The sequence below is a fragment of the Neopelma chrysocephalum genome, unplaced genomic scaffold (assembly GCF_003984885.1).
Source record: "Neopelma chrysocephalum unplaced genomic scaffold, ASM398488v2 Primary Assembly neopelma1_289, whole genome shotgun sequence".
NCBI lineage: Eukaryota > Metazoa > Chordata > Aves > Passeriformes > Pipridae > Neopelma > Neopelma chrysocephalum.
In genome coordinates, this window is record NW_020897951.1 from 26,320 (window position 1) to 37,791 (window position 11,472).

At 64.6% G+C, this 11,472-nt stretch overlaps 3 protein-coding genes across 9 annotated transcripts in view; 2 read left to right on the forward strand and 1 right to left on the reverse strand.

Annotated features, from left to right (window-relative positions):
- TM6SF2 (transmembrane 6 superfamily member 2) overlaps positions 1-8 on the forward strand; it is a 5,471-nt gene extending 5,463 nt beyond the window's left edge. For 2 of the 3 annotated variants that reach the window (XM_027704817.1, XM_027704816.1), the window contains exon 11: positions 1-7. This exon is cut by the window's left edge. The gene's annotated coding sequence lies outside the window, so the exon portion shown is untranslated. The other variant, XM_027704815.1, reaches the window with a different exon arrangement.
- A 1,009-nt stretch (positions 9-1,017) lies between these two features.
- Positions 1,018-8,378, forward strand: HAPLN4 (hyaluronan and proteoglycan link protein 4). Its single transcript, XM_027704814.1, has 5 exons — positions 1,018-1,070; positions 2,621-2,738; positions 3,331-3,693; positions 5,370-5,672; positions 7,730-8,378. The coding sequence occupies exons 2-5, from the start codon at positions 2,621-2,623 to the stop codon at positions 8,077-8,079; spliced, it is 1,134 nt and encodes a 377-aa protein (XP_027560615.1). The 5' UTR covers positions 1,018-1,070; the 3' UTR covers positions 8,080-8,378.
- Positions 8,379-9,483: 1,105 nt separating this feature from the next.
- Positions 9,484-11,472, reverse strand: part of NCAN (neurocan) — a 20,086-nt gene continuing 18,097 nt past the window's right edge. For 2 of the 5 annotated variants that reach the window (XM_027704809.1, XM_027704810.1), the window contains 2 exons: positions 10,468-10,650; positions 9,484-10,352 (listed from right to left, as the gene is read on the reverse strand). In XM_027704809.1, coding sequence (XP_027560610.1) covers positions 10,159-10,352; positions 10,468-10,650 — 377 coding nt within the window. In that variant the 3' untranslated portion in view covers positions 9,484-10,158. Of the gene's footprint in view, positions 10,357-10,467; positions 10,651-11,472 lie in introns of all 5 variants that reach the window. The other 3 variants (XM_027704811.1, XM_027704812.1, XR_003537494.1) reach the window with 2 other exon arrangements.

An 11,472-nucleotide genomic window follows, 5' to 3' on the forward strand; every position in this document is an offset into this window, starting at 1 on the left:
CTGGGGGCTGCTGTGCCCACCCTGGGCACTGCTGTCCCCACCCCGGGGCTGCTGTGCCCACCCTGGGGGCTGCTGTGCTCACCCTGGGGACTGCTGTGTCCATTCTGGGGACTGCTCTGCCCACCTTGGGGGCTGCTGTCCCTGTCCTGGGGACTGCTGTGCCCACCCTGGGGACTGCTGTACCCACCCTGGGGGCTGCTCTGCCCGGTGCCCCCATCCTGCTCAAAGAGCCACAGAGCAGTGGGACCCAGAGATGTCCCAGAGGGGCTGCCAGAGGTGTCCCCAGGGGTGCTCTGGTGGTCCCCCGGGTGTCCCCAAAGGCTGTGGGGACCTCCGGATGCTCTGCAGGGACGTTGTTGCTGCAGCCACAGCCCTGCCCGTACCCAGGGGGTCTCACTGGTGGGGGTCTCCCCTCCCGGCGGGTCCCGGGGGGGCCGTGGGTGCCCTGTCCCACCCCAGGACTCAGGAGGGCGGGGGGGCAGTGCCGGGAAAACACTGTTTACAAAATAAAGGAGCGAAGGGTCGTTCTGGAGCCGTGTCCCTGCCCTGCCGTGCCCGGGGATGTCCCTCCGTGCCGGCGGTGGGAGCACAGGGATGGACCCCCCTCCCCCGGCACCCCCAGGGATGAGGAGCCCCTCGGCCGCTCCCCTGCGGCCCTTTGGGGTGGGGCTGGGGGGTCCCCGTGTGTGCCCGCGGGTGGGTGCGGTGGGCACAGGGGAGTGTGGGGGGTTGTACGAGGGTTTGTGAGGGTGGGCGGTGGGCACACGCTGCCCTTGCCGTGCCCGGGGCGGGCGATTTCCCCGACAAAACTCCCCGTGCCCCGCGCGTTCCCCGGGGGTCCCGGCAGCACCGGGGGGGGGGGGGGTCCCGGGGCGAGGGGGGGGGGAAGCCGGGCGGGCCGGTGACCTTGGCGAGCCGCCGGCCCTGCGCAGCGCCGGGAGAGCCGGGGCAGGGCCGGGCCGAGCTCCCGGTGCCGCCCCCTCTCCCTGCGCGGAGCCGCACCGGCGGCACCGGCGGCACCGTCGCGCTGCTGCGGGCGGGCCCCTCCCGCCGCCGGCACCGGGGACACGGTGAGTGCGGGGCTGCGGCGGCTCCGCTCGCTTGCGGGGCGGGCGCGGGGGCGCCGGGACGGGACCCCCCCTCCGGTGCCGGTGCCGGTATCGGGCGGGACGCGGCGGGGTTGCTCTCCCGGTTTCCCGCCCCCCCCCCTCCCCGGGCACCGGAGTCCCGCAGCCCCGGGGCCGCCGCCGCAGTGTCCCGCACTGCAACACCGCGCCGGGCCCGCGGCCGCGGGCGGGCACAGCCGGGGCCGCCGCATCCCCCCCCCGCCCCGCCCGGGCACCGCGACCCCCCGAAGGGGCTGCGCACCCTCCCCCTGCCCCCCGCCCTCGGCACCGGGACCCCCGGGAGGGGCTGCGCTGCTCTCAGTGCCCTCGGACGGGGCATCGGAGCCCCCCGAGGGTCCGCCCCGTTCTTTCTGCCCCCGGAGGGGACACCGGAATCCTCGAGGGGGACTTTCCCGCTCCCCCTGCCCCGGCCGGGCACCGGGACCCCCGGAGGGGCTGCCCCTCTCCACAACCCCGCGGACCGACCGGGGCTGCCCCGCTCTCCCTTACCCTGCACTTGGCACCGGGACCACCGGGAGGGGCTGCCCCGCTCCCTCTGCCCCCTGCTCAGGCAGCGGGACCACCGGGAGGGGCTGCCCCTCTCCCCCTGCCCCCGGACGTGGCACCGGAACCACCGGGAGGGGCTGCCCCGCTCCCCCTGTCCCCCGCTCAGGCACCGGGACCACTGGGGGTAGGGGGGGACACGCGTTCCTGTCCCTATACCCCCAGACAGAGCAGCGAGACCCCCGGGGGGGTCTGTTCCGCTTCCCGTGCTCCCGGAGCGGGCACCAGGACCCCCGGGGGATGCCCCGCTCCCCCTTCCCCCGGACTTGGCACCGGGACCATCGGGAGGGGCCGCCCCTCTCCGGCTGCCCCGATCAGGCACCGGCGCTCCCGGGGGGCTGCCCCGCTCCCCCCTCCCCACATCCGGCTCCCGGCGCCCCTTCCCCGCCCTCCCCTGCGCTTCTGGGGGGGGCTCATTCCTGCGGTGAGGGGGGGACGCGGAGCCAGGTTGGGATCTGGGGCACCCCCAGAACGCGGGGCTCGGGATCGCAGCCCCCGGGGATCAGGAAGCCGTTCCCTGGGAAGGGGGGGGGCAGCCGGGGGTCTCGGGGGGCTCCGGCCGCCGCCGCTCCAGCCCCATCAGTTCGGTTTCCAGATGTGCCGGCGCTGCCATAAATAACTCAGGAGAAGCGGCCCGGCGCGCCTGCCATGAAATATTCATCGCGGCTGTAACCGAGCGGGGCGAGCCGAGTTCAGCGCCGGGGGCACGGGGGTCCCTGGGGCCAGGGGGGGGTGGCGCGGGGAGGCAACGAGCGACCCAGCGCTGCCGGTGCCCCCCCTCCGCTCGGGGCGGGTCAGGGGGTGGCAGTGGGCGATGGCACCCGGGGGGGACGAGTTGGGGACCGGCGTCGCTGCTGGGGGGCTGCCGAGGCCGGGGGTCGGGCAGAGCGGGGTCTCCTCCCGGGGGGGGGCTGGAGGGGGTGCTGAGGGGTCTGCTGTCCCCCCCCCAGATGCGTCCCCAAAGCCCCTGGGCCGCCGGCCCGGCAGCTCTGCTGCTCCTGGCGGGAATCCTCGGCTCCGAGGCGCTGCAGAGCCCCCGGGGGAGGAAGAAGGTGGTTCATGTCATGGGTGAGTGGGGAGGGGCGTCCCAGGGTGGGGTGGGGTGGATGGGAAGCGATGCAGTGGGATGGGGTGGGATGGGATGGGATGGGATGGGGCGGGATGGGATGGGATGGGATGGGATGGGGTGGGTTAGGATTAGGGTTAGAGTGGTGACAGGGACAGGGCCAGTCCTGATCTGGGTGTCCCTTGTCCTGAGCGGGGTGTCCCTTGTCCTGAGCGGGGTGTCCCTTGCAGAGTGTGACAGGACAGCCCTGAACTGAGTGTCCCTTGTCCTGAGCTGGGTGTCTCTTGTCCTGAGCTGAGTGTCCCTTGCAGAGGGTGACAGGGCCAGTCCCGAGCTGGGTGTCCCTTGTCCTGAGCTGAGTGTCCCTTGTCCTGAATGGTCCCTTGTCCTGAGCTGAGTGTCCCTTGTCCTGATCTGGGTGTCCCTTGCCTTGAGCTGGGTGTCCCTTGCAGAGGGTGACAGGGCCAGTCCCGATCTGGGTGTCCCTTGTCCTGACCTGGGTGTCCTTTGCAAAGGGTGACAGGACAGCCCTGAGCTGAGTGTCCCTTGTCCTGATCTGGGTGTTCCTTGTCCTGATCTGTCTGTCCCTTGCAGAGGGTGACAGCGGCGCCGTGGTGGTGCAGACGGCTCCGGGCAAGGTGGTGACGCACCGGGGCGGGACCATCATCCTGCCCTGCCGCTACCACTACGACGTGTCCGCCCACGACCCGGCCGAGATCCGCCTCAAGTGGACCAAAGTGACGGAGCCCATGGCCTTCGTGGACGTGTTCGTGGCGCTGGGCGAGGCCCGGCGGGCGTTCGGGCCCTACCGGGGGCGCACGGCCCTGCAGGAGGACGGGGCGGGCGACGCCTCCCTCATCATCCGCAACGTGACCCTGCAGGACTACGGGCGCTACGAGTGCGAGGTCACCAACGAGCTCGAGGACGACACCGGCGTGGTCAAGCTGGACCTCGAAGGTACCGGTGCGGGGGGGACGCTCCTGGGGGTTTGGGCAAGGGCTGGATGACACTGGGTGTAAAACCCGATGCCCAAAATGCCCCAAAAGGACCCTCCGAGGCTCTTTTTTTGAGCTTCAGAAAGCAAAAGTGCTCGTTTATTTATTTATTTATTTATTTATTTATTTATTTATTTATTTACTTCTGCCCGTTCCCAAAGTGCCCCACACTGAGGTGCAGAGGTGCTCATGGTGGTTTTATTACCTCCTTCCCATCCCACACCTCCCAAATCGGAGTCAGCGGTCCCAAAGACCCCTTATCTTCACCTTCCTCGTCTTGATCCTTGGTCCCTGGCACGGTGGAAAACCTTCTGGAACAGTTTCAGGGCTTCTGAGCAGCTTCGACTCAGTTATATCAAGCCATGTGCCTCTTAGGTCTTATTCTAAGAGCATTTTTATACAGATAAAATGTTCTTTACCGGGCTACGACCTCTGCCCATCATAATTCTTGATGAGAAAGTTAAACAGCTTTTTCAGAAATCTTGTATGTAGGTGCTGACAGGACAGAGCACTAAAAGCTGTACTAAACCTATAAAATGTGGGTTTTAAGGCACCAGCAAGATGATACACAGCCCTCCCCCCCAAAAAAAATGCCAGGCAGGTGAAGTTCAGGAAAGTTTGTTCCAAAAGTCGGGAACACCGGACTTAGAGAGGAAAAGCTGCCACACCTCCTGTTCCCTGAGAAACACACCCCTCCTGTTCCCTTTATCTTCCCTGCCCTCCCCTCCCAGGCCCTCTCCGAAGCCCTGTAGCCTGTGGGAGTTTCTCTCTCCTCGTACCTGTAACTTCCCTCTGGAATGCAAGAGGAGAAATCATCCAGGATTATCCACGTTATCCCCGAGCAAAGCGCTTCTCCCGGAGCGGGGGCAGCATTCCCGAGCGGGAGGAGCCCCATCCCCTGGCCACGAATCCCCCAGAAGGGACATCCCCTCTCCTCCCTCCTCCACGTGGGATGGTTGGGATGCGGTTCCCGGCACCGCCTGTCCCGTTCTCCCTCAGACCTGGATGCTTTTCCCGGCGCGTGCCGATGGTTTATTGCCACCGTTATTGGTTTTTCCTGTTGCTCCAGGTTTATGGGATGGCAGCTCGTAAACCCCGCGGGCAGACGGCGGCACGGGGCTCGTAAAGTACCCGTAAAGCACCCGGCTGGGGGGGATGGAGGGCTGGGAGCGGCTCCGAGCCCGCCGGGACGTAGGGAAAGGGGGAAAAAACTTCTTTTTGGGGCTTGGCTGGACACCACTGGTGTCCCCATTCTCCCGGAGCCTGGGGGTGGAACGGGGATCCCTAAAGCCACAGCGAGGAGGGTCTGGGGGCTCTCAACCCCCCCCATCCCGAGCACAGGCAGGGGCAGCTCATGGTGGCCGGGCTTTGCAGCCGTTTGTGGACAAATCTTGGGGGCAAGAAAAAAAAAGGTAAAAAGCAGCAATGTTTGAGAAACGTTGGATCGCGACACGGGCTAAAAATCGAGCCTGAAAACAGACTTTTTCAGAAGGTGACATTAAGGACTTTCACTGAAAGCAAACCCAACCGCAGCCATCCCAACCCAGGGCTGTGCCCACCCCGTTTGTTGCGGGTTCAGGCAGGGGAGAACCTCCCACCCCTAATTCCTCCTCCCACCCCTCCTCTCCCACCCTCCAGGCGTCATCTTCCCGTACCACCCGCGCCTGGGCCGCTACACCCTCAACTTCCACGAGGCTCAGCAGGCGTGCCTGGAGCAGGACGGGATCCTGGCGTCCCACGACCAGCTGCACCAGGCCTGGCTGGAGGGCATGGACTGGTGCAACGCGGGCTGGCTGGAGGACGGCTCGGTGCAATATCCCATCTCCCGGCCGCGGGAGGAGTGCGGCCGCAAGGACACGCCCGTGGGCGTGCGGAACTACGGCTACCGGCACAAGGAGAGCGAGCACTACGACGCCTTCTGCTTCACCTCCAACCTCAACGGTACCCGGGGAGGGGACCCCCGAGCCCTGGGAGGGCTGAGGGAGGGCTGGGGGGGCGGTTCCCATGGCGACCCGGGAGGATGCTCCGCCCTGGGAGGGAGGATGCGGCCGCGGCGCGTCCCTTCCCTGGATTCCTCGTCCCTTCCCTGGATTCCTCGTCCCTTCCCTGGATTCCTCGTCCCTTCCCTGGATTCCTCGGCACGGCAGGAGGGGGGGGTTCAGTGGTGGCCGCCCCCCCCCCAGCAGGGACCAGCCTCCATCCTTGTTGGTTTTGGGGCTGGAATATCCAGTTTTAGCGAAACCCTCTCTCTTTTTTAGCAAAAAACTCTCTTTTTTAGCAAATCTCTCTCTTTTTTAGCGAAGACCACTCTTTTTTAGCAAAAACCTCTATTTTTTAGCAAATCTCTCTCTTTTTTTAGCGAAGACCACTCTTTTTTAGCAAAAACCTCTATTTTTTTTAGCAAAACCCTCTTTTAGCAAAGACCTCTCTTCTTTAGCAAAGACCACTCTTTTTTAGCAAAAACCTCTCCTTTTTAGTAAAACCTCTCTTGTTTTTAGTAAAACCTCTCTTGTTTTTAGCAAATACCTCTCTTATTTTTAGCAAATACCTCTCTTATTTTTTAGCAAAAACCTCTCTTCTTTTAGCAAATACCTCTTTTTTAGCAAACCCCTCTCATTTAGCAAGACCCTCTCTTTTTCAGCGAAGACCTCTCTTTTTTAGTGAAGAGCTCTCTTCTTTACCAAAGATCACTCTTTTTTAGCAAAAACCTCTCCTTTTTAGCAAAACCTCTCTGGTTTTTAGCAAAAACCTCCTCTTTTTTTTTTTTTTTTTTTTTTGGAAAAACCCCTCTGTTTTTTTTAGCTCTGCCAGGCAGGAGCAGGGGACGGGAGGTAATTGCAGCAGCAACGGGCCCCGGGTGATGGATGAGGCCGGGACCACGCAAGACAGATGGGAGCCAGGAGGGCTCCCGGGCTCTGTAAATTCCTCCTGCCTGGCAGGGGGGGGCTGGAGGGAGCCCTGCTGATGTTTATTTAATGGTGGCAGGTGGGATAAATAGCGGGTGACACCGGCACGAGGAGCTGGCACTGCCCACACAGCCCCTAAATCTGTGGATCCCCAGAGCCCACCCAGCCCCTCACCTCCTCCTGCCCCCCCAAATGTGTTGAGGGGGGGTCCTCAGGGCTTGTATCACGTCTCCTTCAACCCTCTAAAAAAATGCATTGGGGGGAGTCCACAGAATTCACCACTCTTCCTCCAGCCCCCCAAAATGTGTTGGTGGGAACACTCCAGGGCTGGCATCACTCGCCTCCTCCAGCCTCCCAGATGTGCTGGGGGGGTCCACCAGATGGGTACCACCCCCCCTCTACCTCCAGCCCCCCCCCAAAAATGCACTGGGGGGGTCCACAGGGTTTGTGCCACTCACCACCTCCAGTACCCCCAAAAATGCACTGAGGGGGCTCCACAGGGTTTGTGCCACTCAGCACCTCCAGCCCCCCAAAAATGCACTGAGAGGGCTCCAAAAATACATTGAAGGGGCTCAAAAAATGCACTGAGGGGGTTCCACAGGGTTTGTACCACTCACCACCTCCAGCACCCTCAAAAATGCACCCAGGGGGCTCCAAAAATGCATTAAGGGGGCTCAAAAAAATGCATTGAAGGGGCTCCAAAAGCACACTGAGGGGTCTCCAAAAATGCACTGAGGGGGCTCCACAGGGTTTGTGCCCCTCACCACCTCCAGCACCCTCAAAAATGCACTGAGGGGGCTCCAAAAATGCACTGAGAAGGCTCCAAAAAATGCATTGAAGGGCTCCAAAAACACACTGAGGAGGCTCCAAAAAACGCATTGAAGGGGCTCCAAAAATGCACTGAGGGGGCTCCGTCACCCACGTCCAGCACCTTCAAAAATGCACCCAGGGGGCTCCAAAAATGCACCGAGGGGCCTCCACATGGCTTGTACCCCTCGCCCCACCCCACCAGCGCCGCGGCGGGCACGCGATGCTCCAACCCTGACCTCCCCCCCTCCCCAACCCCTCCCCACTCTGTGCCCCCTTCCCCAGGCAAGGTTTACTTCCTGAAGACGTTCCGCAAGCTGAGCTACCCGGAGGCGGTGCAGGCCTGCAAGAACAACGGCGCGGCCGTGGCCAAGGTGGGGCAGCTGTACGCGGCCTGGAAGATCCAGCTGCTGGACCGCTGCGAGGCGGGCTGGCTGGAGGACGGCAGCATCCGCTACCCCATCGTCAACCCCCGCGCCCGCTGCGGCGGCCGCGAGCCCGGCGTGCGCAACCTGGGCTTCCCCGACAAGAAGTACAAGCTCTTCGGGGTCTACTGCTTCAAAAAGGCCGGGGACGCACCCCCGGAGAAGGCGGCGGCGGCGGGCGGAGGGGGGGGACACCCCAACCGCGTGTGAGGGAAGTATCTCCCCCAGGTTTGGCCGGGGAAAGCCTCCCCCCCCAAAAAATTGCGCCCTCGGTTTGTTGCTGGGCTCCACGGGGGTCCCGGCGGAGCTGCGGGCAGCCCCCGCCTCGGGGCCGGAGAGGCGGAGCCCGGTGGGACCCTCGGGGGGAAAAACTTGAGGCAGAGGGAGGGGAAGGATTTTGGGAGCGCTGCCGGGAGCCCGGGCCCGGGGCTGGCTCCCCGCTCGTCGCAGCTCTTGCTTCTCGACCTGCCTGTTGCATGTGCTAAAGGCCCATCAGAGCCTCCATCCTCACCCCCTGCGCTGTCCCCACCCTGCGCGACCCCACCCGGGGTCACACGGCGCTGATTATCCCCCCCCCCACCCAACCCACGGGAGGTGCCGCGGGCCACCGGTGTCACGGCACCGTCAGGTCTCTGCAGGGGACTGACCTGCCACGGGCTCTCCAAAAACGCCTCTTTGGCGCTGGGCAAGGACTGGGGGCACTGGGGGGCACTGGGCAGCCGGGGGGGGGGCACTGGGCAGCCTGAGAGGGGGCACCCACAGCCCTTCCAGCCCCCGCCGGGGCCGGGGCAGCTCCTTCGCTTGGCTTCGTGCGGATGAAGTGGGAGGGGCTGGGTGGGCACCCCCCGAGGCTTTTGGCAGCCCTGGGCCCCCCCCGAGGCTTCTGGCAGCCCTGCCCCCCCCCGAGGTTTTGGCAGCCCTGGACGTAGTAGATGAAATAAAAGCTTCGGCCGCTTCCGAGAGCTGAGCCGGGCTCTGGTGTGTCCTTCACCGGTGCCACCCCCGAGGGACGTCTTGGGCACGGGGGGGACCCTGGCACTGCTCGACCTCTCCTTCCCTCCCTGTTCCCAGCACGTTCGGAGCATCCCAACAGCATCCTGCTTGGATTTGTTGGGACCAGATCCAAGGGAGCAGCACCAGCAGAGCCACATCAGGGCATCCCCGTGGCTGGGCAGCACCCAGGAGCCACCGTGGGGGGTGGCAGGACACGGATGGGGACCCCGAGGTTTCCTCCCCACCCCGGCCCAGCTGAGCACGGCCCATCCATCACCTTCACCGGCTGATGGAAACAAAGAGCTGCTGGGATGTGACACCCCTGGCAGGGCACGGCGGGTGTTGGGGGCCACCGGGGTGGGTGACAGAGGGTGGGGTGCAGGGAGCACCCCAATAAATCCATCAGCGTCTCCCCAGCTCGAGGGGGACCCGTGGCCACGCTGGGGACACACGTGGCAGCCACCACCGGGGTGATTCGTGGGGAGCACCAGGAGCCCCCCGGGAGAGGGGTTGGGTTTGTGTGGTGGAAGGAGGCGGCAAAAAGGACACAGGGGGGACCTTCCCGGGGGTCCCCACAGCCCCCGGCAGAGCACCAGGCTCAGGGGACTCGCTCAACTGTTAAAAAAATTTATTAAAATGTCCAGCAGTACAGAAAGGCAGAGTCAGAAATGGGAAGGGGAGGGTTGGGGAAGGGGGTCAGGACACGGCAGTCACGTCGCAAACAGCAGAGATCAGAAAGCGCCGTACACACACACACACGCAACTCCAACGGGGACCCGGGACAGCGGGAACGGGGCAGGAGGAACCCACCGGCCCCAAAGCGGGCACGGGGCGGGACCACGGCCCTGCTGGCACCTGGTGGCACCTGGTGGCATCTGGTGGCACCTGGTGGCATCTGGTGGCACTTGGTGGCACCGTGTCCCCACCCCGCGGGCAGGACCGGGGTGCCGGGGCGGGAAAAGGGGCTGCTAAAAAAACCAGAGCCACCCGACTGGACGGCCGGGGTGGGACACGGGGGGGGCTGCCTGGGTAACCCCCACTTTGGGGACGGGGCCAGAGCCCAGCCGGGGGTGGGGAGGGGGTCCCTGTGCGGGGCTGGGGGCTCGACCCCGGGCCGGGGGGGGGCTGAGCGTGGGGCATGCAGGGAGGGCTGGGGACGCACACGCAGCCGCCCCCTCCGGATCCTATTCCCTACGGGGCCGGGCATCCTAAGGAGCTAAAGCCAAAAGGGGGTTATAAAAGAGAGGAGGGGGGGCGAGGGAAGGAGAAGGGGGTGGGAGAAGGGGGCGGGAAACGTCACCACACCCCGCGGGGGACCCTTGTGCTCGGCGGCCCCCCCGGCTCTCTAGAAGTAGTGCCCCTCCTCCATCCAGTCCAGCCGGAGGTGCTTGCGGTGTTTTCGCCGCTCCTTGCGGGGTTTGTGGTGGTGGTGCTGGTGGTGGGGGTGGCTGTGCCGGTGCCGCCGGTGCCGCCGCGCTCGGTGCGACCGCCTGGCTAACGGGGGGGAAAGGAGGGGCACCCGAAGGAAGGGGGAGTCAGGAACGGGCAGCCACCCACCCCGGGACCGCCCCCTGCCCGCCCCCTGCCCGCCCCGGCCCCACTAACGTTTTGTGCAGAGGATTTTGGGCCGGTCCCACTTGCCGGTGCTGTGGCACTTGATGGTGGGCACGTGGCGCTGGGTGAAGCCCTCCTGGCACTGGTAGCGCACGCTGGAGTGGATGTTGTACTTCTCCTTCCTCTTGCCCACCGGGAAGGCGTTGGCCACCTCCGGGGGGGGCCCGCACAGCACTGGGGGGGGACACACACACACAGAGCCCTGTCACCACCCCCTTGTTGCTGGGAGGGGACAAGGGGACACTGCCACTGTCACTGGTTCTCTCCAGGAGCCCCCTGTTGCTGGGAGGGGACAAGGGGACACTGCCACTGTCACTGGTTCTCTCCAGGAGCCCCCCATTCCCAGGAGGGGACAAGGGGACACCCTGCCCGCAGCGGGGATGGCTTTAGGAGAGGCTCCTCCATCAGGGTGGCACCGAGGTGTCCCCAGGATTTAATTTGTTAATTAACGGCCCCGTTGGGCCGTCATTAACACACCGGGTGGGGAGGAGCACCCAGGGAGCAGCTGGAGGTTAATAAAACTTCCGAGATAAGGGATAGGAACTTAATGGGTTTAATGGCGGCAAATTAAACGAGTTCAAGCGGCGAGGGAGGAATCGATCGGGACAAAGAGAGGAAACACGGAGGTTTAGGGGGAACTGCTGGAGTTTGTCCAGGTGAAGGGCTGGGAGAGGTTTGCTGAGGATGAGGAGGTTCCCAGAGAGAGACCGTGGGATGGGAACAGGGATGTTGGGAACTGTGGGGTGGGGGTGCTGCAGGATGGGAACGCTGGGGGCTGCAGGATGGGGATGGGGAGCCTTGTGGGATGGGGACACCGGGGACTGTGGGATGGGGACACCGGGGACTGTGGGACGGGGACACCAGGGACTGTGGGATGGGGATGGGGAGCCCTGTGGGACGGGGACACCAGGGACTGTGGGATGAGGACACCAAGGTCTGTGGGACGGGGACACCAGGGACTGTGGGATGGGGACACCAGGGACTGTGGGATGGGGA

Excerpts from the sequence above, each read along its gene's own strand:
- HAPLN4 (XM_027704814.1), top strand. The coding sequence starts at position 2,621 with ATGCGTCCCCAAAGCCCCTGGGCCGCCGGCCCGGCAGCTCTGCTGCTC. Across the intron at positions 2,739-3,330 it reads GAAGGTGGTTCATGTCATGG|AGGGTGACAGCGGCGCCGTG; the intron begins GTGAGTGGGGAG and ends TGTCCCTTGCAG. Across the intron at positions 3,694-5,369 it reads GGTCAAGCTGGACCTCGAAG|GCGTCATCTTCCCGTACCAC; the intron begins GTACCGGTGCGG and ends CCCACCCTCCAG.